Source organism: Amblyomma americanum, chromosome 4 (assembly GCF_052857255.1).
Source record: "Amblyomma americanum isolate KBUSLIRL-KWMA chromosome 4, ASM5285725v1, whole genome shotgun sequence".
Classification (NCBI taxonomy): domain Eukaryota; kingdom Metazoa; phylum Arthropoda; class Arachnida; order Ixodida; family Ixodidae; genus Amblyomma; species Amblyomma americanum.
The window spans coordinates 188,706,385-188,731,823 of NC_135500.1; the positions used below are offsets into that span (position 1 = coordinate 188,706,385).

Consider the following 25,439-nt stretch of genomic DNA (forward strand, 5'->3'; position numbering starts at 1 on the left):
CATTAACCCTGAGCGAAAAATCCACGAAAAATCCCCCAGAGAACAAACCTAGGAGAAGGTGGGCTACCTAGGTCATGTGACCTCGTGGCTTCATCGTACCCTGCCCACCGGATAGTCAACGAACTGGCCATCGCGGCACGTGGCAGTTAAATTAATGGTTGGTCGCGAAAGGTTGCTCGGCAAGAGCAACCTGGGTTGCACAAGCCCCACCTATGGCAACACCTTCCATCGCAGGGCAGTGGCGCATCGCTTAACCACTGCACCACTGCTCCAATAGTGCAAGCATTCTCAATGATCTATGAACGTTAAGTAGAGAATAACCAATTCTGCATATATGAGCATTAACCCATTAATGCTACACGTCGTGCCCATAAAGCGGAGTTTAAGTGTCCCCTCCATTTTTTTCACCTTTGCCGTGTAAAATATGCGGTATGGCAAAAGCGTTTCCTAACGAAAGTTGCGAAGGTTAAGACGTCTCTTAACGAATTTGTTGTTTCAAAATTCGAGACGATCAGGGGTGCAATATACGTCGACGGGGCTCGAGGCTGCCATATTATGTTCTCACTCAATCGCGCATGAGGAAGAGCGAGAGGTCGTAGTACCTGGCCTAAAATCTTTAAAATTAAAACCGGATAATCAGTGTCATTGCAGTTTGCTATATGCCCACGATCCGTCATGAAAAATGGTTGACCTGTCTCATCTGTTTGAAAAAAACATAGGTGCCCATAATTTAGTTGTATTTTCACCCTGTAATATCATTCGATGCTCGTGATGCCTTTCCGAAAGTGACTGTTGGGGCTTGCGAGACCCAGGTTACTCTTAAAGACCTCTGCCCGTGCACCACCTGTCACTGCCACGGTTGGAAGGCGAAGGCTTCCCTCACACGAACCTGGTTTCGAGATGTCACTACCAGCCTAATAACATCACTCCCTTCTAACATGTTAACAAGCATTAGCATTCCCGCACCGTGCAGGCACTACGGAAGCAGGCTGTAAGACAGCCTTGTGTAAAAATACCGGAAGGTATCTATAACGGCTGCACAGCCACCACAGTCGTGCACAGAAACAGCAATAAGATTTCAATAAGGAGGTGTACCGGACAGGAAGACACCTACGATCTCTCCAATGCTGTCCACCTTCTGCTTACAGGAGGTGTTCAGAGACCAGTATTGGGATCAGTTGGAGTGCAGCGCATGGAGAATGGAGTGGAGCGCATTTGGCTGGTACTTTCAGATCACTAATGGCAGCTTACCAATATCCCTCATGACAAAAGTATATAACAGCTGTATCTTACCGGTACTCACCTATCGGGCAGAAATGAAAAGGCTTACGAAAAGATTTCAACGTAAATGTATTTCAAAGCGGTGAGCTGTGGAAAGAAAATGATAGGTGTAACGCCTAGAGACAGGGACAGAGCCGAGTGGATCAGGGAACATACGTGGATTAATTACATCCTACTCTAAATCAATAGGAATAAATGGGTTTGGGCAGGGCATGTAATGTCAGGACAAGATAACCGATGGTCGCTAAGGGTAAAGGACTGAATTATAAAAGAAAGCAAGTGTACCGGGGGGCGGAAGAAGGTTAAGATGAGATTTTAAGAAGTTTGTGAGGATAACGTGGCCGCAGCTGACATAGGACAGTGTTAATTAGAGAGATGGAGGAGAGTCGTTTGTCATGCAGTGGACGCTTGTTGCTGATATGCAGTGGGCTTGTTGCTGAGATGCAGGTATAACCTGAGAAACCTGGCACCTCTAATTTAGTCCGATTTACTCCGACACTATAGTCAGCCACTTTTGTAAGCAGGAAGCTTTAGTGTTACTCTCTCTTTTTTTCTTTGTTCACACCATTATTTTCTCACGTGTTGAGCAGTTTCTATGCTCCTATCTCCGAACAAAACGTCGCAACTTTACTGATCTTACTAATACCGGCAGTGGCGGCAGTATTTCGGCGAAGCCGGCAAGCAAAAACGACCATTTGTTGTGCGATGCGAACGCACGTTATGGAACCCCGGATGGTGTCGCTTCGGGGCATTCAAAGATCGCATACGATTTAAAGCTTTCAATGATTATGTGCGTTCGATGAACATTTGTGACCAGCTTTCTTTCCTGCCGCAAACATGTGCTCGATGCATGGTAACTACAGTTACACAGAAATGTGAAGCGCCGTCTAATTGCCATTAATATAGAAACAGGTCTACAGACCGGGAGACGCAGAGGTTTTTTTCAACAGGCATTGCTCTGGCCGGCGCTCCTGTAAATAGCGCTAAAGAGGCAACGAGTGTCCAAAAGAGAGCCCTGGGCAGAGATGGCGGTAAGAACTACGCACGCGATACTTTTTGTCAAATATAAATTGTCCAATATAAATGCTTTTTGTCCAAACATAAAATGAAGACACTGCCAAGCACTTCGTAGCGAAAAGATGTGATGAGGTTAGGTTAAATCCGCTTTCCGCTCTGTATTCAGTGCGTGCTCCCATAGGCTTGATGTTTAGTAGTTATAAGAAGCAAATGCTTCGTGCGCGTGAGTCATCGAAATTAGTTCAGAACCTCCCGCATGGGCATGGTGTCGAGCTCTCAACATTCCGAAACAGCAGAGAGGTCATTTGCTCCCTCCAGAAGTTTCGGCCCATCATATATAGTGCCGCGTAACCCCAAGGAACAGCCCGACGCCAGCCCCTCTCGCGAGAGCGGTGAACTCGTTTTGAGCGTCAGATCAACGTAGTGTACCTCATGACATGCAACTGACAGGCACCTGCACTTAGCAAACCGCGTAGTAATAACATAGCAGGCAGTCACGCGGAATTGCAGGTGGCTCAGCCGAAGGCTCTTTCCTCATAAAGCGCAGCTTAGTTCGCCTATGGTGGCCCTCATTGTCATGTGGCCCTTAGCAACCCGCTGTTTTCGCCGGCATCATAAAAGAATACCTGCTGCATAAAGACTTCGTACAATAATCCCCTCATTCGAATTCCTCAAAATTGAAACGAAAAATAACATTTCGCATGCGTTGGAATAGAATCCATCTGTAGCACAACCAGCTTATATTTATAAAGGATGCGTCAGCGTTAGCCGTAGACAGAGTACCGTGATGAACATGCCGGACAACATGCAAGTATGCTAAAACAGTACCGTGTTCGACTTGTTTGTTTTATGCACATATCATCATCGTACATCAAGGAAACGCAATGTTAATGGGCACTTCGGAAAGATGGAAAGCGAAATGCCTTCAAAAAAAATGAAAAAATTAAGCGAGTCAAAATTCATTTTTGAGCCAAGTCGTCCTAGGCCCTAATATCTATAAGATAACGAGAACCTCCTGTGAAGATGTGCTACGTATTTCATTCCATGCTTCATGCCCGAAGCTTTAAGAGGGAAATGTGAAAAACTAATAACGGTGTTAATATTCTTTGGCGTTTTTTAGGCACAAGATGCAGCAATGCAATGAAGAGAGATCATTTGAACGCAGACACTAGCGAAATGACAGCACGTCTTTTCTTCCTGCTTTTTTTTTTCATTTTTGCACTACCAAAGTTTTCATGTTGCAAAACTTCTCTGCCCGGAATCGCCCAGCAAGCATTTCAATGTGGGTTCTTAAAAACGTTTCCTAAAGTCGCGTAAAAAGTTTGATACACATGAAGCAATTTTCTTCCCGTTTTTGCTAGTGTTTAGCTCAATTTATTCCCGTTTCAAAGTGCCGTTCAGTTGTTTACTCAGTCGCTCTGTTTGAAATGTATAGACGAAAAAATGCGTATGAAAACGTACAGTGCGTTAGATACGAGTTTGTAGCATCGCAACCAAACGAACTTGTGCGAAGCAAACTCTTCATTACAAAATAGCGCCAAAAACTCAAGAATTGTTTACTGTGAAACCGATGAACGGCACTGGCAACAATATATATATTTGCGACTAACAGTCGTGTGACTGCGCAAATTGGTGCCGACCTTCTCAATACGACTCAATAGCCCGCTCACGTTTCTGAAAAAAAAAATAGCAATCACGACTTACTCTATAGTTGTCTACGGCCTCTTCTAATACCAAAGTGGAGGGTAATGGAAATAAAAAAAAACATGACACCCTGTAGAAGGTCAGGCAATTACCCAACCACAGCAGTTTCACAACCCCGCGCATCATTTACAAAGCAAACTGTGGCATGATGAACGCATTGCACAGGCGAGCTCTTTTCCTAAGACTAATTATAGTAGCAGTGGAGCACAGCTAACTCTTACACTGTATCCCTCCGCACGCCCTTGTCGCCGTTTCTGACAGAGTGAGCTCGCAACGGCACTGGCAACACTAGCGGTTGGAGTGGGAACAGCAGTGCTGTTGATCTGTCTGTGGTTGCGACCCCGCCGTAACAACGGCAGCCGTCCGCCGCTGCCTCCCGGGCCTTGGGGAGTTCCAGTACTTGGCTACATACCCTTTCTTCGGGGACAACATCATGTCGCCTTCAAGCGTATTGCCGAAAAGTATGGTCCAGTGTTCAGGTACGAAAACTAAGGCTCCATTTTAGCCACGTATCAACCGATAAATCCAACAAATCAAGTTTGATTATACCAATGAGTTAAAATAACGTGAACGGTGGGTGTGAAATGCATGTTACTTTGCTTTCAGGTTGAAACTAGGCGCCATGAATGTCGCCGTACTGAACGACTTCGAGAGCATCTCTGAAGGCTACTCGAATATACTGCGGCGACCAAAGGCGTTGTTCTTCGATCATGCGGGCGTCACAGGTGATTGGGACATTGTTTGCAAATTAACCTTTTGAGGTCCACGAGCGATGTGCAGCACATTCAAGCATAAAGAGCCTAAATTAATAGAGAGCGCCGAAGCACTTCCGAGTGCAAACGCAGCAGTGGCGAAATTCACCGTTTGCAGCATTACATATTTAAATAAGTAACCGGTTATGAACGACTACAAATGTTTTTCAAGCAAGCTTCACGGCATTACCCAGCTGGCCGGAACTCTATTGAGTACTCACGCATTTCGTTCATGAGAGGTCGCTATGCTGAAGCGATCGTACCTCTGTTTATAGCTTAAGTCGATGTTTCATTACCTGTGAATACTAGAGTACTTATTGCAAGTAGTTACCATAGCAACTGCACTTAGCATGACAAATGGCTTCTCGCAGGCGTGGCTACTCTCAATGGACGGCCATGGGTCGAGAATAGAAAATTTTGCGCCCGCTGCCTTAACTCTGGCTCTTATGGAGGGAAGACTATGGAACAGCAGGTTAAGGTAAACACTCGTAAACGCCTTGTTTTATTTCTCTGCGTTTTAGCGCGCTGCATTGATCCTTTATTCAAGCGTTATGACCGCTGTGCATCCTTATGTAAACACTTTATAACAAAACAAAATGCCTCATGTTATACTGATATACAATCAGACATCTATACAGGGTGTTTCACCTAAGACTTTAGGCAATTTTTAAATTTAGGCATTTTGAGTTATAAGACCGCTTTTTTTTCTGAATAGCATTTTCAGCGGTGCAATGCATCACAATACGGTTAAGACATAATAATTAGCAGGCTGGTTAACTAATAATAAATAGTTAATTTTTAAACATTACTGTTCACCTTTTTAATTTTTTAGAGGCATGTAGCCCACCGTAACTAATATGCATATCAGTTTTAATCAATTTCAAAACGCGATTGCCCTCGGTGCTGTGGCTCAACAAATTTTGGCTATTTCGACGAGTTACGTGCCCTGGAGACGTTGCTTTGCCTGCAAGCTTCTCGAAAGCGCATTTATTTTGGCGCGCTGTAGCCAAAATTTGTTGTGTCACAGTGCAGAAGGTATCCATGCTTTCGACATAATAAAAACTGATATGAATATTAATTACGGTGTGCTGCACGCCTCCAAGTAATTAAGAAGCTTAACCGTAATAGTTAAAAAACTATGCATTCAATTTTAGTTAACTAGCCTGCTAGTTAGCACTTCTTAGCTGTCTTGTGGTGTACTACACCGCCGAAAATGCTATGCAGAAAAAAGCGCGCTTATAACTAAAAAGGCCTGTATTTAAAATTGCCTAATGTCTTAGTTGAAACACCCCGTAAAGATGCCTCATTATATATCAGTATGACATCAGATATTTTATTTTATTACACAGTGTTTACACAGTGGTCATAACGCTCTTCTGTCTAAAAAACGATACTTTAAAAAAATTGTGTAAAGTCTCAGGTGAACCATCCTGTATACATGATCCATTAGCAATTATATAAAGATGTGTTACAAATGAACATAAAATTAAAAACAATTTTACTATACTTATGATAAAGATCTCGCATAGCAGAGTATGACGTTGAGAGGTCCACACCTGAGCGCGAACTTCTGTGAGTCACGAAGCATATCACTAAGGTTCAACAGAATTAAATTGTCCGCTTCACAGAATGGTTTAATTTTGGCAGCTTCCTAAGGCCGCGCCGCTAGAAAGAATTTCTGCAGCCATGCGGTTTGAGTCGCGTGTGCAAAATAAGATGCTTCTGCAGTTTCGTTCATTGATTAATATTTTCTGTTCAATTTGGTAACTTCCCGAAGAGACCGGTGTTGCCGCGGCAAAGTGAGTGCCACCAACACACAAGGTAATTGCCTTAAGTTAATTGGCATCGATTAAAGCGTCAAATGATAAGCCCTTAAAGCATTTATCAAGAGTCACTAAACGTTTAACAACATTTCATCACCTCCCTTCACGTCACTGCTTACTGTTCCGCATGAAGTGCTTTCGCCTGCCTTATAAGACCAGGCGCTGCTTATATATAAAGAATTCCGTTACTTCATCAAGAAGTTCCCGTAAATGACTAAAAGCTACCTATCACAAGCGCTATCGATTTTCAAGTACATATACACAGCAACTATCTGGTCAACTTGCATTCTTCCAAGTCAGTTGAATATTACTCTTGTTTTCTTGGTTTCTCATTTTTCTATTTCAAGTTCATTTTTGCTCTTTGGGTCATCAATCAATATGTGCAATTCATTAGGGTGGCAGTCTGGGAATGTTGGTGATTCATGATGGAAATGTACAGCGCAAACAAAGACGAGGACACAAAGAAGACACGTGGAACACACGAGCGCTCGTGTGTCCAATATGTCTTCCTTGTGTCCTCGTTTTTGTTTGCGCTGTACATTTCCATCGTGCTATTCATCCCCGCAATTTGATAGCAAACCAACGTCATCCACAAATCAGATTACTAAGGCATTCTGTTCTGATTCTCTTTGCTAGTTCTTATTACCAGCTGATATCGGTGATCTACTGTGGAGGACAAATAGCAGAGGTTCTGTCAGAGTAACACTGTTCCCTTTGGGGGAACAAAATATCGCCGGGAGCTACCGAAAGTGAGGATCGGAGCTCATAAGAATTTTTTTCAGATAAGAGAAAGGAGCAGGGAACAGGGGGGGGGAGGTTAATGTTTGGAAAATATAACGCAAGGCGGTATACGTAATCTGGTTTATGATAATGATCTTCACCGTGAACCATTTGCCGATCTCTTACTACGTAGTTTGAAGGCGATGTTTGGTCACTCATAAAGCAACCTTCTTCCACAGGTCCTGATGTGTGTTATTCAAATGCCATTTGTTAGCTCGTTCACCGATAAAATGCTGATTGCGAGCTTCCAACTGTTTAAAGCTTGAGACCGCAGAAAGATGCAGAATGCACCATACAGCCTTTTAAGAGAGCTCTAATTGACGACAGCCACCACACTGACCTAGCCTGTAGGGTCGAAAAATATTTGCGATTCTACGTTATTTGACCCGAATACTTCTCCAGCATTTCACATTTGCTTGAAATTAGGGCCGTACATTGAAATTGAAATTGAGATTCACTAAAGAGCGTTCTGTAAAAATGTTTTATAGGTTTCCGCGAATAAATAGATTCACTTGCAGATTATTTAGCCGCAAGTTATGTCCACAGACATAAAAATGCACATGGGCTATTTGCTTGCGCGGGACTCGACCTTAATCACTCTGCAATGACCAGTGAAAATACTCTAATCTGTGTAGACACAAAAACCTAATTTTATTGCTATTTTGAGGGACGATGTAATAGACTGATCAAACGCTACATATTTGTGGCTCAAAGGCCTTATCACCGAAATAACAGTGCTGTTGAATCTACGAGCACATGGCTATGGTTTCCATAAGTTTATTTTCGCGCGCTTTCCAGCCAATTCTAATGTGCCGGAGGCCATTGCTTTGTGTTATATCTTCGCACTCTACTGCGAACAAGCTACGAGACACAATATAATAACATATATAAATGAAATGCGATCGATACTATTTATGTAATGCCTTATACCGCAAAGCACCGCGAATTTCCTCGGCTGTACTGCCGCTTCTCGGGCGGCAAGTATCTTATTTCATCTGCTTCGCTCATCTAATTTTAAGGTTCGCAAGGTTACTGAAGAATGTTTCCAGAACATTACTTATACTCGCCTTTGTTCACCACTCATTCTAAGCCACCATAATTACTGGTTCAGCAACGCATCGCTGCATTAATGTAAAAGTCAACGTCTGCCCTTATTTTTGAATCCGATGTTCACAGTTGTCTCTAAACTCCGAAAAAGGAAACTTCAAGACACAACACTTTTCACACAACACTGAAAATGAAACCACAATAGCAGCGCGGCCTCTCAGTGGAGATCACTCCTAGGCCCACTGACCACAAAGCATGAACCACGCGACCCCGAACAGCCCACTCTCATTGGCCCGCAGCGAATACTGGAAAGCATAATGTGACATATGACCTTGTAGAAGTGGTGTCATTGAATTGTAATTGCTACAGGCCTACTACTGACATTGCTACGATGCCCTAAAACGCGGGCAGCTTTACCGCTACTGATATCGCTGTGGTATATTACAGCCCGCTTAGACAAACAGAACATAAAATAACTACAAATTAGGACGGATGATCAGCACCCATATCGTTCACTGTGTACCGTGGTCATCACCGCCATCATCGTTATTCTGACAACGAATTTTTAGAAATATTTCTGCCCGTATGCGGGTTACTCGTCCTGTAAGCATAATCAGCCTAGCGCACATGCCGGCGTTCAGGGGCTTTTTGTATAGTTGTCACAGCGCTAACCTTGCAAGCTGTAGATTGGTGTTTAAATTGAATACTGCTGTCACACGAGCATTTCCTATCCCGATCCCGTCTGATGCTCGGAGCGCTCTCCACATGCAGGGCTGCTAAATTTTCTCACTCGATCTCGATGAGCTAGTTGGCCTGCTAAACGACAAGTGGCGCTGCCTGCTCACGCCGTTATAGCTTACAACACAGTTAAACAAAAATAAAGGGGAAAAAATCTGAGCACGGTGGCAACTGTCATCACCTCGTTTCAGAGGGGATGCTCCTACCTTCCATCCATCCATCCATACATCGTTGTATAGATGGCGGCAAACAAATCAATCTGTACGAAGGAAAAGTGAACGAAAACACTTATTATAAAACGTCCGTTGGCCATGACCGTGAGGCCATTACGTAATATTTTTTTGAAGCCGGATGTGAAGCCCCCCCCACTAACATGGCCGCCGTCTCAGCACGCCTGAGCATGCGCAAAAGACAATGAAGCAGACGACGCTGCTGCACCCGACGTTACTAAACGTTACTATTGGCTGCACCGTCGGCCAAAGACTCCCAGTAGTCCTTCCGAAAGCTCATGACTTCCGGCACACACTTTGGCGTGCAGCTTGGATAATGAGTACCTTTCCTGGGGTTTCCTTTCATTGCTGCGACGCAGCTACAGGACGTTTAGTCAGAAAAGCGCTCAAAGCACCATTCATCTGGCCCATCCACGTGAGTGCTATATTTAAGCCTAGACAGGCGGCTGGCGTTCTGAGTGTCAACAGAACTAGGGAAATCAAGTCACACTAAATAAAATGACAAACTTTTAAAATTTTATAGTTTTTACAAAACGCCTTTTCGATTGTTTCATTATTTTTTTGCCTTTTATTCTTTTCTGAACCCTCCATTGCGCTTTAGGAACTCGCTTGGAGTCGAGCTGGATCCGGTTCGATTGTGATTGAATTGGCCGCGTAGAACGCCCCATCTGCATTGAGTTTGATACCAATCGCCTCGATAGCGATCTAAAGTTCCCGTGTGAGAGTGGTATTGCATTTTTTTAGTTCCTTTACTGCAGGATGATGCGAGACACGCTATGCCATGCCAAAGTTAGCGAACCTCTGCAAAGACTTTATCATGGTAGGAAAAACAAACGTACGCAATGTTTCAAACATCTTTTCTGTGCTTACGGCGAAAAACGTTTATTCTGCCTCTGCAACGGCAGGACGAGGCCGTCTACTTGGCAGAAAAGATCGCGGAAGCCAAGGGAGAAGCCATCGACGTGGCCGATCTCGTCCTGCCCAGCGTGTCCAACAACGTGACTGCGCTCGTGATGGGATCGCGGTACGACTTCGAAGACGAGAGGAGGGTCTTCTTGGACAACATTCTCGTGAAGATTTTCCGGTGCTTGGCCGCTGGGTCCCTGACCGCCGTCATTCCCATCGGCCTGAGGGCCATCGCCACGCTCTTCTTCACCAAGTTTGGCAAATTAAGGAGGATCACGGATGACGCAGAAAAATTCTTCAGGTACCGCTTCAGCTGGAGCAGTAATGCATACTAGTGAATAGGGCCAGTTTTTGCATAATCCGCAAATAAATCATTTCGGCGTAAACAAAGGAGACAATGAGAGCTGAGTAGAGGACCCTCGGAAGACTTCAACCTAAGTTCAACTTACATTCACATTATATACATATATATTTCATTGTGCACTCGTTATTGACAAATGTGAGACTAACATTCACCGCCCTTTCACATAAAACGGGAGATAATCGAAGCGCTTGGGGCGGCGCTACGTGCGTAAGCGCTCCGTCTACAATGTTGGCAAAAGAAGAGTTCACCATCTGCGTGAGCGCTTGCCACGGCATGAGGGTTTAGGTTGTATTCTGAAATGTCTTGGAGCCAAAATCACCGTGTACAGTCGGGGACAAAAGTCTCTGGGCAACGTGTTTATATAAAAAAAGCCCATAGTTGTTCTATTACACTGCGGCTGGAGACCATACTTGTGGAGGTGAAAGTCAATATTTTGTTCTTTCATCTCCACAAGTGTGGTCTCCAGCCGCCGGCTATTAATAGAGCTATCGGCTTCGTTAAGGAACACGTGGTCCGGAGACTTTTGTCCCCGACTGTACAAACCTTTTAGACGAGCTTTAATGTGAAACTGTATGTTGGCGTACTCTACAGTTGCGCATGCGCAGTACAGGCGATCGCACGCCGGCGACTGTAAGGCAAAAGTCGCACCTTGAAATGAATTATATTTATAAATATTGCTACGAACTTAAAAGAACATGGAGACGCTTAATTACGCTCCGCCTTTAAGAGTAAAACACGACAGCGTTTTAAGGCCGCCGCCGCTTATCAGCAACCGCTATCGGCAGCCGGGCGAGGGGTGTGTGTGTTCTCGGTGGTAACTATAAAAGATGGCGTCCTCATGCAACCTGTCAGGTGGCAGTTAAATTAATGGTTGGTCGCGCGAGGTTGCTCAGGACAACCTGGATCGCACAGGTCCCACTGCTGGCAGCATCTGCCACACACTGCAATGGCGTAGCGCATAATTGCACCCTCACTGCACCAGAAGTGGTATGTGGACTCCCAGGAATCTATGAATGTTAATGAAAGAAAGACTAATTGTACATATATGGGCATTAACCCATTATCTATCGCGTCATACCCATAAGGTGGATCAGCGCCAAGATCACAAGGGGTGCGGCAGCTTCGCGGTGGTGGCTACGTAGAGCCGTGCAGAAATAGAATTGCCAGCTGCGTGGCACCGGGTTACATCACGCGGCAGAGCGCGGCGGCAGCGTTCACAAAGTGAGCGGGCGGGCTACGCCTTCTCACACGTAAGCAGCCTTAAAGGTCTCTCCTAACTTTTTTGTCTCCAACTACGAACTTTCTGTGGATGCTCCATAGTTCTCCTTTGAATCTGTATGGCTGCTCTATAGGGAGGCACTAATGAGTAATTACTGCCTTATTACAAATCTACACTGGACGAAAGCATTTAATGCTTCTGGTCGCGGTGTGCCCACCACAATTTTATTTGTTCAGAGTGTCTGGAAGCGTTCTGCCAGATTCCTTTAATTTCATGTTCCCCAACCAGAACTGTGTGCCCCGAATGAAATTTCATCTGGTGCTATAGCGGGCTGACGGCAGGGCAGTACCCGCTAAGGTGAAATTTCGTTGGCGGGTGGCGAAAGGTAAATCGTCCCAAACCAAGATATTTTATCTTTCGCGACCCGACCATCACTGCCCTTTTTTAAATGGCTGACTTGCTTAGTAACCACTAAACCGGTGCAAAGAAAGTAATGCGGCTATCTTCATTACAGCCGGGAAGGGGCATCGAGTCAAACCGCCGGAAAAGAGCAAAAGAGCAGCAGCTTCATAAAAGACTACAAGCGGATGATCTCCAACCAAAATGACGACTGTAAGAGTTGTTTTAAAGGTAAGTAATGCAAAAAATATAAACAGCCTACTCTTTTTGCCTCGGAAACAATTATCTTATAAGCCGTCAACATATTATGTGGTTCATCATCACAAACCTTGCATTTTCAACCAATCTGCCCGTCAGATGGAATGAAGAACGAGGTAGCCAGCGTTTGCATAGATAAAGAACAGATTTTTACCGTTAACAAACATTGGACGGAGTTGTCCTAAATGTGCCGCTAAACTTGAAAGCTTTGCATACATCAATGCCTTTCAAATAGCCTCCGTAATACTTGCGTAGCAATTCATTGCTAGAACTTACGAAATTCTTCGCCTCGCACCACACCGCCAGTCACGCGGAGCATAGCCTTCCTTTTTCGGCCAGACCAGTGATCAGACCTGCGTGAATCTAAGTTCTTGGCCAAAAATCAATAACTTTTCTTTTCTGTTCTAGCTGCTCATAATGCTAAACACTCTTTCATTGCAATCCCTTTAATTTGGACAGCTACCTCACATTTTATCTTCCGTGGCGACTTGGTCGGATTCTCATCATCCCCATTTATTGACCGTTAAATACCCTCATACCCAAAAATTATGTACAAAAGCATTTTTTAACGGGAAAGAGTTTATAAGAGTTTCTAATATTGTAAGGTTTCACTATAACAATCAATATAGGCGCTGATCTGCCGTCGGCAGGCTTGAATTTTCTCTCTTTTTTTTGCTATTAACGTTTGTGCTACCGTCAGAAGCGTTCCTGACTGATTTTTTATGGCATTCTTAATTGCTCGATAATAGCGATGGAAACACTATAAAATAAAGATATTTCTACATATCGAGATTTTGACTATTACCTTCAATACTTCTATACGAATACCTTACAATTTGTCAATATTCTAATTTTATGTCTAAGAACGTTGGACATTCGAGGGGTATTATATAAATAGGAAGGGCGAGAGGCAGAACATCGGAATAACATTAGAGGTCACAATGAGTATGACAGTCGTAGTCAGGCAGGATAGAACAATAGAAAAAACAGTACATAAACCCAGTAGGCTGGTGTGGCAAAGTACATAACTGCAACAGAAAGATAAAACGCGAAGGCAAAGGTAACGCACATTGGGTTTTCGAAAATGTCATCAATTGCCGGACCTTACATGGATCGCGTTCGATAACAATGCAATCATGGAATGAATACCATTTTTTTTCGGCAACCTGAGGCAAAAATTGTTTGTTAAATGCATTAGAGGAGCCGTGCAGGCATAGAATGCTTGTGAAGTTGAAGAGACTGCGCACTGTTCTGAGTGGTGGGAGCAGAAGGAAGTCCTGAAGTGAAGGAAAAAAGTATAGTGTAGTTTATCGTAGGCGTCGTCGTCTGCTACTGTGCAGTGTTTGTTTATCGTCCTGTTTGAGGACTGGCTTTTATGTAAACCTATCCAGAATGTTTAGTTTGAACGGTAGAGCGGGAAAAGCTTCGTGTTCGTCACACAGATGTGAGCACCAGGACACAAGTCGGTTCTCGGGAAGCCTGAAGGCAACCGACAATGCTCGAGCGCACGTCAACCGAGCAGATCGAATGCGGGACTAAAGGGTACAAATGGTTTTCATACAGTGCAGCGCTATCCTTGAACACTACAGAGAGACTATACGAACCTGCCCACAACCACACAAGAAACTTGCCAGAGAAATATCGGTGACATAGAGACATTTGCAGACTAAAACCTATCCGCACCTTAATCTCCTCAACAAAACGCGCCCAACTCTATAAAGTATTCAATGCCCGCTATGCGGTGACTCCTGTCACTGTACCACACAGTATAGGCACGCTCCAAGACGAGCGCTGGCCCGATTAACCATAATCCTACTCTTCAGCACTGTGAGGCTGCGCTAAACAGCATGAACCTCGAAGACCAGCACCGGCTGATGAACCGGGAGGAGCAGACAGAACAAACCATTGGGGCTCTTAAATGAGGGCCAGACCCAACGCGAGAGAACAGCCATTTTTCCCCTACAAAGCTTTTCGCTCACAGGTTCTCATCCTCCGCAAAACAGGGCCACCGACTTTCGCAAATATTGCATAGTCAGTATCTATGGACCGCGTATTCAGTCGTCTATACAGACGATATAAAGGGTCTATGAACTTTCGATTAGTGTCTTTGGATTGTTTTTTGTAAGGCGTGTCTGCCTGTTTGGTAACAGCGTTGCAGCCTCTGGGCAGGCTGGGCGGCAAACTGGTAAAAATAAGAGCCTACCTTTCTCCCCCTCTCTCGCTCCCTCTTCCAGAGGAGTATCTGCTGGGCAACGCGCTGACTCTGTTTGGCGGGGGCTCCATGTTGACCTACTATACTGCCGTGTGGCACCTACTCAACCTGGCAGACAAGGAAGACAGCGTTCAGCGAAGGATTCGAGCCGAGGTGGACCGCGTGGTGGGCAGAAATCGGACCCCGAGCTGGGAAGACAGACACGCCATGCCTTATACAGTGGCCACCATATGGGAGCTGTACCGCTGGAGGACTCCGGCTTTGATGGGACTGCCCCGGGAGTGAGTACGCGGCACGCCGAAACAAGTGGCAACAGTTTATAGGTGTATGGGTTGATAAGGATTGAATGGCTCGATTGAAGCTTATTTACAAAACTCACAAACGTTCTCGATAGCAGATATCTAGAACGCAACACAGCGAAACAATGTCCCGACTTGCGAGGGACGGACTGTCTGTAAGGAGAACAAAATGTTTATGTTTTTGTTTATGGGGTTTAACGTCCCAAAGCGACTCAGGCTATGAGGGACGCAGTAGTGAAAGGCTCCAGAAATTTCGACCAGCTGGGGTTCTTCAACGTGCTAAGACATCGCAGAGTACATGGGCTTCTAGAATTTCACCTCTATCGAAATTCGACCACCTCGGCCGGGATCGAACCCGCGTCTATTGGATTAGCAGTCGAGCGCCATAACCACTCAGCCACCGCGGCCGCTACAAGTGGTAAGATTGTTACGAGCAAAGCGCTCGAAAGCGTTGTAACTAGCGAAAATATATTTATTTAGGAATGACATAAGAGCTCGAAAATGCAGACACGGAAGTAGTAAGGGAAATGAACGAGCGCTCTACTATCAACATGCTTTATTGGACGAAGAGCGTTTTATATGCAATCTCCCTTACCCATGAGCCAAGACGTGGACCGCAAACATTCATGTATTTACAGATGCGTATTAAGAAATACCATTTCACTCCGGAGAAACACCACTGACGTATCACGGATACAATCATCTCCTTCCCTCACTACTTTCTCCCACTACGTTTCCCCACTGCATACAGGATCGGTCAAAAGTTTCCAGGCCACATGGTGTGTTTTTGAGCACTCTAGTCGGGCAGTTAGGATACCATCGAAGCTCAAAATATCTGTAAAGGGTCGATGTATCGTTCTACTTTCTGAGAGCCTTGATAGCTTTATCGGCATCTTAAGTACTAGGATACACCAGGATATACCTTTGGTGTACACTAAAATCACACAGCACATGGGCGCCTTTTGAGTTTTGCCTCCATCGAAACGCGGCCGCCGCGGCCAGGTGGTTCGAACCCGGGAACTCCGGCTGTATAGCTGGTTTTTCCCTTTTATTTTATTTTCGATCGACAGGTCTACTGGATATATTGCGTCACATGCCGCAATAAATCGCTTTGTTTCTAGTAAGCGCAAGTGTGTGTCTCGTTTCCTTTCTCCTGTCTTGGCGCTGTTACATCTTTTCCGCCCACGCGCTTTGGTTGATCCCGTAGAAGAGAAAGCTTTTGAAATAAAGGGGCACGTATGTTAAAAACATGCCTGTTGCAGTTAAGCATATTAATAATAGTGATGCCAAAGAGTTTATACTCAGGCTGCCACTGGTCTTAAACAGTTATACTCAATGACTTCGAAGCACTGGTGACTATGACAAACCGCGACAGCGAACACTGCACCATGCTCGTTTAAAGCCCCCGCGCTGTCGTTTCCAAATATAATTGCGGCAGTGCAGTGCGGCAGTCCAAATATAATTACACGACTGCGGCAGTCCAAATATAATTTTTGGACTGTAGCAGTCGCGTCTCTGCGAACAAGTGTTCGTTTCCCACAGTGAGGAGACGTGAAGCCTTTTCATTGAAAACGAGAAGAACGGCGAAAGAGGAAAATAAAAATTGGAGAGGAGACTTAAGCTCCGCCTTAAGAATATGACGCGATAGCGTAATGGGTTAAGGCTTTCCATTCTGAGAATATCGACACCATTGAACGCATTTTTCACTTTCTGCCATTGTTTCAATTAATAATTGATTAATTACACTTTGTAAATTTCCTTAATTAGCATCATCAAGCATTGGCTTTTAATCTGAGCATTTTTACACCATTGTTCACCCTTTTTTCATTTTTTTACTCTTCATTACTTTAACTAATCAATTAATTACAATGATTTCATTAATTCGTCATTCCTTATCACACACCAATCAAGATTAAATCACTAGACCCAACAATTACTATTCTTAAATTGTTTTTTGGGAAAAGGAAATGGCGCAGTATCTGTCTCACATCTCGGCGGACACCTAAACCGCGCCGTAAGGGAAGGGATAAAGGACGGAATGAGAGAAGAAAGGAAGAAACAGGTGCTGTAGAGGAGTGCTCCGGATTAATTATACATTTTCTTTTTACGCAGCTCCCGATTATAGGTCGCCGGGAGCTAGGTTCTAACTTAGCCAGTAAGTTTATGCTGCACGAAACGCTGAATCGTATGACATCATCCGAAGCGTTCTGCATCAAACGGTTGGAATGATAGGATTTTTTTTTACGCAGCCCCCGATTATTTCCGACACGCAGTGCCGACTACGCCGACGGCTTTTCGACCGAACGAGCTGTATACGCTGTCGCGTAAAATTGTATTTTTATGAGAAAGAGTGCACAAGCACCTAGAAAAAATTTTGGGGATACTTAAAGGGTCGCAGAAAATAGTGACCGAACTTGGATATAAAATGTTTGCTCTATGTAATTTACAGGTCACCGACCGTTCATGCCGCGTACGAGACCTCAAAAGGCAGCGGGAAATTTAAATTACATTTTTTTTTATTATTCTTGCTTTCGCACCTTGCGGTGGCGTGCGGTGCCGGGCTTTCGCGCAAAGCCTGGCATACAACGTCACGCTTTGCAAGTGACGTCAGCAGCCGGGGGTTGTCATTGGTTCACCACGCCAAATTATTTTAGACGTCACGCAGCTGCCATGGCCGCGGCCACTCCGCGTGCGTCGGCAGCCGGCGGAGGTAGGGGAGGAGCCGAATGGGTGGAGGCGTGGGGGAGCAGTGGCGTTTTGGAGTGCAAAAATTGACGAGAGGAGAGGGAAAGACGAGAAGACACAGAAGTTCAAATTTTTACTCTATATAACTCGTCTTCCTCAAAACGCATTAAAGAAAATTATTGCTGGTGGATATTTGGGAAGCAGCGTCCTTCAACATCCTACACATACTGCAACTTTATTGACAGCGCCTTTCTGAGGCCCTCTAAGCTTCCCCTTATGTATGTGATGCGATAGCGTTAATGGGTCATTTCAGCGGCGTGGTGTCATTTTTGCAGATCACTAAGACACGCGGTGGCTCAGTGGTTAGCGTGCTCGACTACTGATCCAGAGTGGCTTCTGATCCAAGCTATACAGCTGACATTATTTCCTGTGCATGCAGTATGCTTTCATGCTTTCGCTATGCTTTTCAGCTCGAGCTACCTAAAGTTCACGAAAGAAATCAATTTTTATAATTCAAAAATTTAGAAAAATTTGGTTTTTACATTTCAATTTTCCCCCTGCAGAGCACAACGAGACGTCATGGTGTACGGCTACAGGATACCCGCTGGAACAGTCATCATGTCCAACATATGGGCGACACACATGGACTCAAATCTTTGGAAAGAGCCCGAGAAATTCAATCCAGGCAGATTCTTGGCCGACGGAACTTCAGCACTGGTCGAGAAGCCCGAGTACCTCATGCCTTTTTCCGTAGGTAAGCTCACGCCTCTCCCTAATCATCCATTGGTAACAGCACCATCTTAAGGTAGAAAATGCCCTGTTTAAACGAAACGTCATTTCTCGCGATCTGCTTAGTGCCTTTCGATTGAAGCAGAGCGCAGAAATTTTTAGTTACATATTAGATGCATTTGCAAATGCTTCCATATGGGTCATAGGAAAGCAGCCGACAAAACTGACAGCAAGAAGTATAAAAGTACAGTACTCACGGATTGAAATAGGACATTCGGAGCGCGTGGCCGTCGCTTCATGGAGTGCCGCCCGTAGACGCTCATGAAACCAAGGTGGTGCATTGTGGTATGGCGCGAGAGGGAGAACATCTACAAAGCAGAATTGTTCCTTCCAGTAGCCAATGAGCCGGCCTGTGGTTTACCACATGCCGCGTGGCACTGCAAGGTTAGCGCTCCGAATGTCCTATTTCAATCCGTGAGTACTGTACATATCTAGTGTGTATTTAACCTATGGTTAAGTGCAAAAGAAAGGAATTCCTTCGCTCCCTCATTGTAGGCGATGGTAGCGTCACCTTACAAAGCGGGCAACATTGATACGAATGGTTATGAGCAAAGGAAAGAGGCAGTGTCTGCCTTACTGCGCATTGGCACCCGGACAGCGCAAACCAAAAAAAAAAAGGCGATGAAGCGGAGACCATAAACTCGGAGCAAGAAAAAGTCATCGTAGCGGGGGGTTCCGTATTGTTTTCGACCATTTGAGTTTTTTTTTTTTTACCTGTACACATAGCTCTAAACACACATGCGTTTCGGAATCACCCTACAGGCCGCGGTGGCTCAATTGTTGCAGCGCTCGGGTCATAAGTCGGAGGATCCGGGTTCAAACCTGGCCGTGGCAGCCGCGTTTCGATGGAGACGAAACGCAAAAGGCGCCCGTGTGCTGTGCGATGTCAGTGCACGCTAAAGATCCCTAGGTGGTCGAAATTATTCCAGATGCCTCCACTATCACATCTTTCTCCCTATCTCACTTCACCTCTTCCTTCATTCGTTCCCTTATGGCGCGGTTGAGGTGCCGACCGAGATTTGAGAGTTACTGCAACATTTCCTTCCCTCAGAATCCGCCATTTCATTATCGCCCAAATTACTTCATTATGAAAAACTATGCTGCTTCTGCACCTATGCCAGGCTGTTAACTAGCGCGTACGGGGCACAACGAATACTGAAGTTTAAACACCCGCTGCTCTCACGCATAAAGTTGACCTCTGCCCTATGATCTGACTGTCCTTATCTGTTCCACATGCTTAAGTGTGAAGTTCATAAATAGCTTGCGTAATGAAGAACGTACTGACAAACGGCGGAATAACACGCGATCCACCACGAATCCTCTCACGAATAATGCATAGTAACTATATACAAGCCATACATACCTGCTGTTTGCCTTCGCTTTCAGGAAAGCGCATGTGTCCTGCGGAGCCCATGTCCAACGTGCAAGTGTTCGTCTATATTGCAACCATCGTACAGCGCTTCACCATCCTGCCTGAAGAGGGAAAAGTCGTCGACCTGGACTTCGACAGCGACGGCGTCTGCGTTCCCAGACCACAGAAACTGCGCTTCGTAGCCCGACAGTGAGGAAAAGTGCTGACAAGGCGCGCTGGTCACGTGTAGTTCACATACGCGTCATTTGTCCCATGGCATTAAAAGTATGTTGATCTCACTAACTTTGTCCTTCCAGCATGTTTTAGAGTGATAGTTGTATGCGACATTGATAGCATTCGCCCTTTGCTGTCCGTAAGCAGAAAGCCGGGGTTATGAACAGGAAAGAAAGTCAAATGCCACCTCATCAACACAGATAGAGATCTGAATGCCATACCCTCTTCACCATGAACGCGGGTATAGGCTTTTAACAACTGTTGCTTTCTCACATTCGCGGGCCAAGTGTTTGCTTCGTGGAGCTCTATAGCTCTTTAGAGCCAAGTGTTTGCTTTGTAGAACTCTATAGCTCTTTAGACGAAGGTTGCCAGCCTATGCGTAGTTGTGGCCATCAACATCATGCGCCCACGCATTCGCCGGAAAACTGGTTCTGAGGAAAGGAAAGGCGCAGTAACTGCTTACTTCCCAGGGTATGCCCGAACCGCGCCGTGAGGAAAGAATTGAAGAAGGCTGTGAGAGAAAAGACGCAGAGCAGGCGGAAGCTCCGCTCTAAGAACTGGTAGTCTATCAGAAAGAGTAGAGCGGCTACTGTGCCCTCTTCAGCAGCTCGTTACTCTTCCCAGACTGCATAGGGGTTGAAACGCCTTATTTAGCTAAGAGTAGAGCTCCCAGTAATCCCATTCTTTCCCAAAGGAGTTGAAAGACATTTATTTTCTTCACCCGTGTAACGCAGTGGAGCTCTATGCTGACCTGTGGCACGCATCTGACACAAAATAAGTCCCTCGCTGAAGAAAAAAAAATTAAAAATTGGTATTTGAGGCAAGAAAATGGCGCAGTATCTGTCTCAAAAACGGCGGACACCTGAACTGCGCCTTAAGGGAAGGGATAAAGCACGGAGTGAAAGAAGAAAGAAAGAAAGAAAGAGGTGCCGTAGTGCAGGGCTCCGGAATAATTTCGACCACCTGGGGATCTAACGTGCACGACCGCGGCGGCTGCGTTTTTAGGGAGGCAAAACGCTAAGGCGCCCGTGTGCTGTGATATGTGTGCACGTTAAAGATCCCCAGGTGGTCGAAATTATTCCGGAGCCCTCCACTACGACACCTCTTTCTTCCTTTCTTCTTTCACTCCGTCTTTTATCGCTTCCCTTACGGCGCGGTTCAGGGTCCAACGATATATGAGACAGAAGATACTGCGTGATTTCTTCCCCCCCCCCCCCAAAAAAAAACAATTATTATTGACATCGCACAGCACACGGATGTCTATGCGTTTCGCCTCCGTCGAAACGCAGCCGCCGCGGTCGGGTTCGAACCCGGGAACTCCGGATCAGTAGCCGAGCGTCCTAACCACTGAGGCACCGTGGCTTTTTTTTTGTCTTTATTGCCTGTTTCGACAGTTTACAACAGATCACAAACATGTTCTGCGCTACACTCTCAAACATCAAGAGCGGACATGCGTTTCACTCACGTGCGAAAATCAAAACTGTTTCAAAGAACACAACACTCCCATCAACTCGATAACTTCATCTTCAAAAACATAGCTCCTTGTACACTTCACGCAGCTTAAATATATTTTCTTTGAAGTAATCTCGGACAGACCGCGCATCTTCATCGCAGTGTCGTACAGCCATCCTGCTTCACCAAATGCTGTGCAGACCAAGAAGGAAAATTACATTGTATTTACAAAGATCCGGCTCAACGTCCAGGAATCGTATCCCATACGGCGTCAAGGGTAAGTCTTTCTTTATTGTACGCTGGAGCACGTCCCAAAAAAGCGGTTGGTCGCTGAAGAAGGTGCAAACTAGTGTTTATGTCAATGGTTCTCGCCGTGCGATGATAATTGCTAGGGATCTAACGACAAGACATATATGGTGCAGATTTAATGGAGGTTATTAGATAATCCAGGGTGGTGTTCCATAAAGGGGCCGCATAATCAAACGCAGAGGGAATAAGTTGTATGTACAGTTCTAGTTTAAGGAGTCATTCCAGAGAATATGCCTGTCCAAGCTCTCTCTGCTTTCATAGCTACTCCTGTGTCCTTCTGAGAAGCATCAGGTCGGGGGTTCGATACCCAGCCGCGAGGGGAGGCGAAGTGCACAGAAACAGCCAGGTAACTGAAATTCTGGTGCACGCTAAGGAAGCTCAGATGGCAGACATTATCCCGAAGCCTCCCATCAAGACGTCCTTTTGTACCGATAGCTACACTAAATTAGCATTTCGAGCCTTCGGCGTGGCTGCGCTGCCACCCTGTGGGTGCGCCGCTACGCTGTGACGTCGTTGGTCACGTGGTGCGGAGCAGGTTGATCACGTGGTTGGTCACGCGGTAGTGAATCCACGTCCAGTGACGAAGATGAAGAAGAAACGCCCATCGCAACCGAAAGCAAATGCTTCATTGGCATTCTACTCTATACCTTGGCCAATCCCCCCCACGTGGGTATGTGCCATATTACTTGAGGAGAAGAAGAAGAAGAAGAAGAACCGAAAGCCTTGAGCTATGGAAGAGCGCTCAGCGGTTCTCAAAGAATCCTAGTCTCGGCCTTGGAACGAAACGAAGAGGAGACGACGAGCCGAGGAGACGGAGGAAGAGCGTGCGATACTCTTCGATAAGTGACGTAAGAGCGACGCGGCTAGGAAGGCGCGCCTAGTAGCCGATAGTGAATCCACGTCCAGTGACGAAGACAAAAGAATGAAACCGAAAGCCTTGAGCTTATGGAAGAGCGCTCAGCGGTTCTCAAAGAAGCCAGGTCTCGGCGTTGGAACGAAACGAAACCATTGCGTTTTCACTTGCAAGCCGAACCTAAGCGTATCCAGCGAAACGGAGCGGCGAAAGCGTGACTAGCTAGCTGTAGCTATCGCGTCACTCCAGGCTTAACCAGAGCTAAACCACCGCCATTTTTTTAAATGTGTGCTCAGATTCGCAACACAAAATAAAGTTAAATGTTATCCCATCTCACATCACTATTTTGTGCAGAACACGGAGAAGTTACGATTAGAAACAAGAGCACGCGAGAAATAAGTTATCCCTCGCTGAAACGTCGCTATCGGTACACAGAGACAGCGCTCCACATTCCCTTTGTTTGGCCGTCCCCAATGCACGCGGACAACAGCGCCCTCCGGACTGTGTTGCAGGTCGTCGCACTAGATTTGTCAGTCCCCGACATGGGAACTCTCGCAACGCAGTCGCTGAAGGGTAGCCGCAGATCACAGTGTACGTGAAGATCATGCTCTATAAGCTCGCGCTCACGGATATGAGCTCACGGGGTGGTATGAGCTTTTCTCTGACTGTCAATCTTCTGTTTTCAATTTGCTTCATACCGTTTTTTTAAAATAGGCGTATAAAAGCATCCGTCCAAACCATGCCCGTTCCCAGCTAGCGTCTACGACTTAACCGCCTGCTATGCGTATAGACCCAGGCTGTTCAAGCCACGGGCCTACGGCGTAGATAGCCACCAGGCTATTAATGCTGATGCTGTAGATCTAAGATCAATGGTTCTCGGAGATCGTTTAGGGTTTTTACGCGTATCATGCTTTTGATGTGTGTGCGCTGTGTCCGTGCTCTATTCTCTAAACCTTTATATAAATTTTTGTATAACTTCTTTCACCTGTCAGTCCTGGAAAAAAAAAGGCTTTAGTATGATCATATTTCGACCTTTCCATTATTTGCTCTATGTTTTCTTGTCTAGCTCTGTCTCTCTATCAGTATGTGCCGCATTGTCACTGGCCTATCCACGGCTGTGGCTTGGCACAGTTGTCGTACTGAGGGAAATTTACTACACTCACGAGAAGCGTTTACTGTTGCAAGTGGTCGTTTAATTTATTCTGATAACACGAACAGCCTGCGCTCTGTGTCAAAGCCGGTAGCGGCAGTAAGTTGTTAGAACTCTCATTTCAAGAGGTCCCTAAAGGTGACACAAGATGTTCTACGATGCCATCTTTCCTGACTTGAACTTAAAAACCATCTTGCACTGGCTACACCTAAAGAAAGGAACGCCATTTACAAAATTATTACCAGATTGGCTTTAATCACTTCGGTCCGGTAAGATGCACGATATGCCACAAGCGCTTGCAAACAATAGCTGCTTAGGTTAAAGCACCGCTTGTTCATTGCTAGCGAGATTCTATTGCTTGAAAACGGATCCGGTCGACGTCGTATGCTTTGGAGATGATCAGGGTTTGAACATTTAGCGACGGGCATCAAAGCTAACAGAAGTTTTTTTCAACTCGTGAGGACAAGAAAAACGCCAAGGACACCTAGTACAAGACTTGAAATCACAAAAAAAAAATGATACTCAGAGTGATTGCATGTTGCCGTACCATTAAATTCTGCTCGGCATCCGTGATGAAAAGTGGTTCATGCGTCTCATCTATATGTCTATATGAAAAATGTGCTCTGTGGAAGAGTCCTTGCTAGAGCAAACATGAAAAAGGAACCACCCTCACCGCCACCCAGTATTGTTACCGAGTTATCAACATGACCCGGACAGGCTTGGGAGAACAGGGGGGGGGGATACCACGTGGTGCACACAAGAGAGGGCACTGGTTGTAATCATACAGTTTAGCCTGGGGCTGCCTCACGCCGACATTGCCAAAGATACTACACGCAATCGCTTAGGACAACAAAGCCCTGCAGAGCGCGGCGACTGATATGATATCGAAGACTGTGAGCCGGAGCATACTGGTTCCTGGTGTGCCTCTCAGTACAGGCAGAAGTTATAAAACCAGCCGTCTGCGCTGGCAGTACGCGGGAGTTTCGCGTGGTTTCTGTCACGACCAATCGAATCAACATTGCGCCCCCTGTAGTTTCTCGCCATTCTGGAAATACATCATCAATACACGCTTCCTGTACATCGCAATTAATTTCCTCGGCCGTTTGCATTTTTACTGAAAACAGTGGTGTGTTTTCTGCTTTCTGTTCGAAGACTGACCGAGGAAGCCTCTAAAACGTGAAAACAAAAGTTTGAAGTTTGGACGCGAAAGCATTGTGGAACAAAAGCCGGTCCATCGATTTGGCTCATGCGTGTGCTAGCAGAAACACTAATATGGCAGCATTACGTAAGTGTGTACCCTGACTACAACAGTCTTCTTCAGCCTCTACAGCGGCTCGTTGCGGAGATGCAAATATCAGCTGCAAAAACCCGCAACAAGTTACCGAGAGCTATTCAGCCGGCGGTGACATTTGTGAAGAGCAACGTTGACTCTTCATTCAAACATGAAAAAATTGTGTTATTTTTTATGGCAACAGTGCATACCTGAAAAACTCGCGGCTTTCCCGCTCTTTGTAGTATGGCGCAGGCTTCAGGCCTCACTTGCTTGCAAATGTTCATGCCAGGACACAAGGCATTCAAGCTAGCTGG

General features: G+C 45.6%; 1 protein-coding gene across 1 annotated transcript; it reads left to right on the top strand.

Moving 5' to 3' along the window:
* Positions 1-4,266: 4,266 nt before the first annotated feature.
* On the top strand, positions 4,267-20,121 carry LOC144128852 (cytochrome P450 2F2-like). Its single transcript, XM_077662616.1, has 8 exons — positions 4,267-4,481; positions 4,609-4,727; positions 5,126-5,232; positions 10,278-10,579; positions 12,376-12,491; positions 14,753-15,011; positions 18,278-18,468; positions 19,890-20,121. The coding sequence occupies exons 2-8, from the start codon at positions 4,625-4,627 to the stop codon at positions 20,066-20,068; spliced, it is 1,257 nt and encodes a 418-aa protein (XP_077518742.1). The 5' UTR covers positions 4,267-4,481; positions 4,609-4,624; the 3' UTR covers positions 20,069-20,121.
* Positions 20,122-25,439: the final 5,318 nt, after the last annotated feature.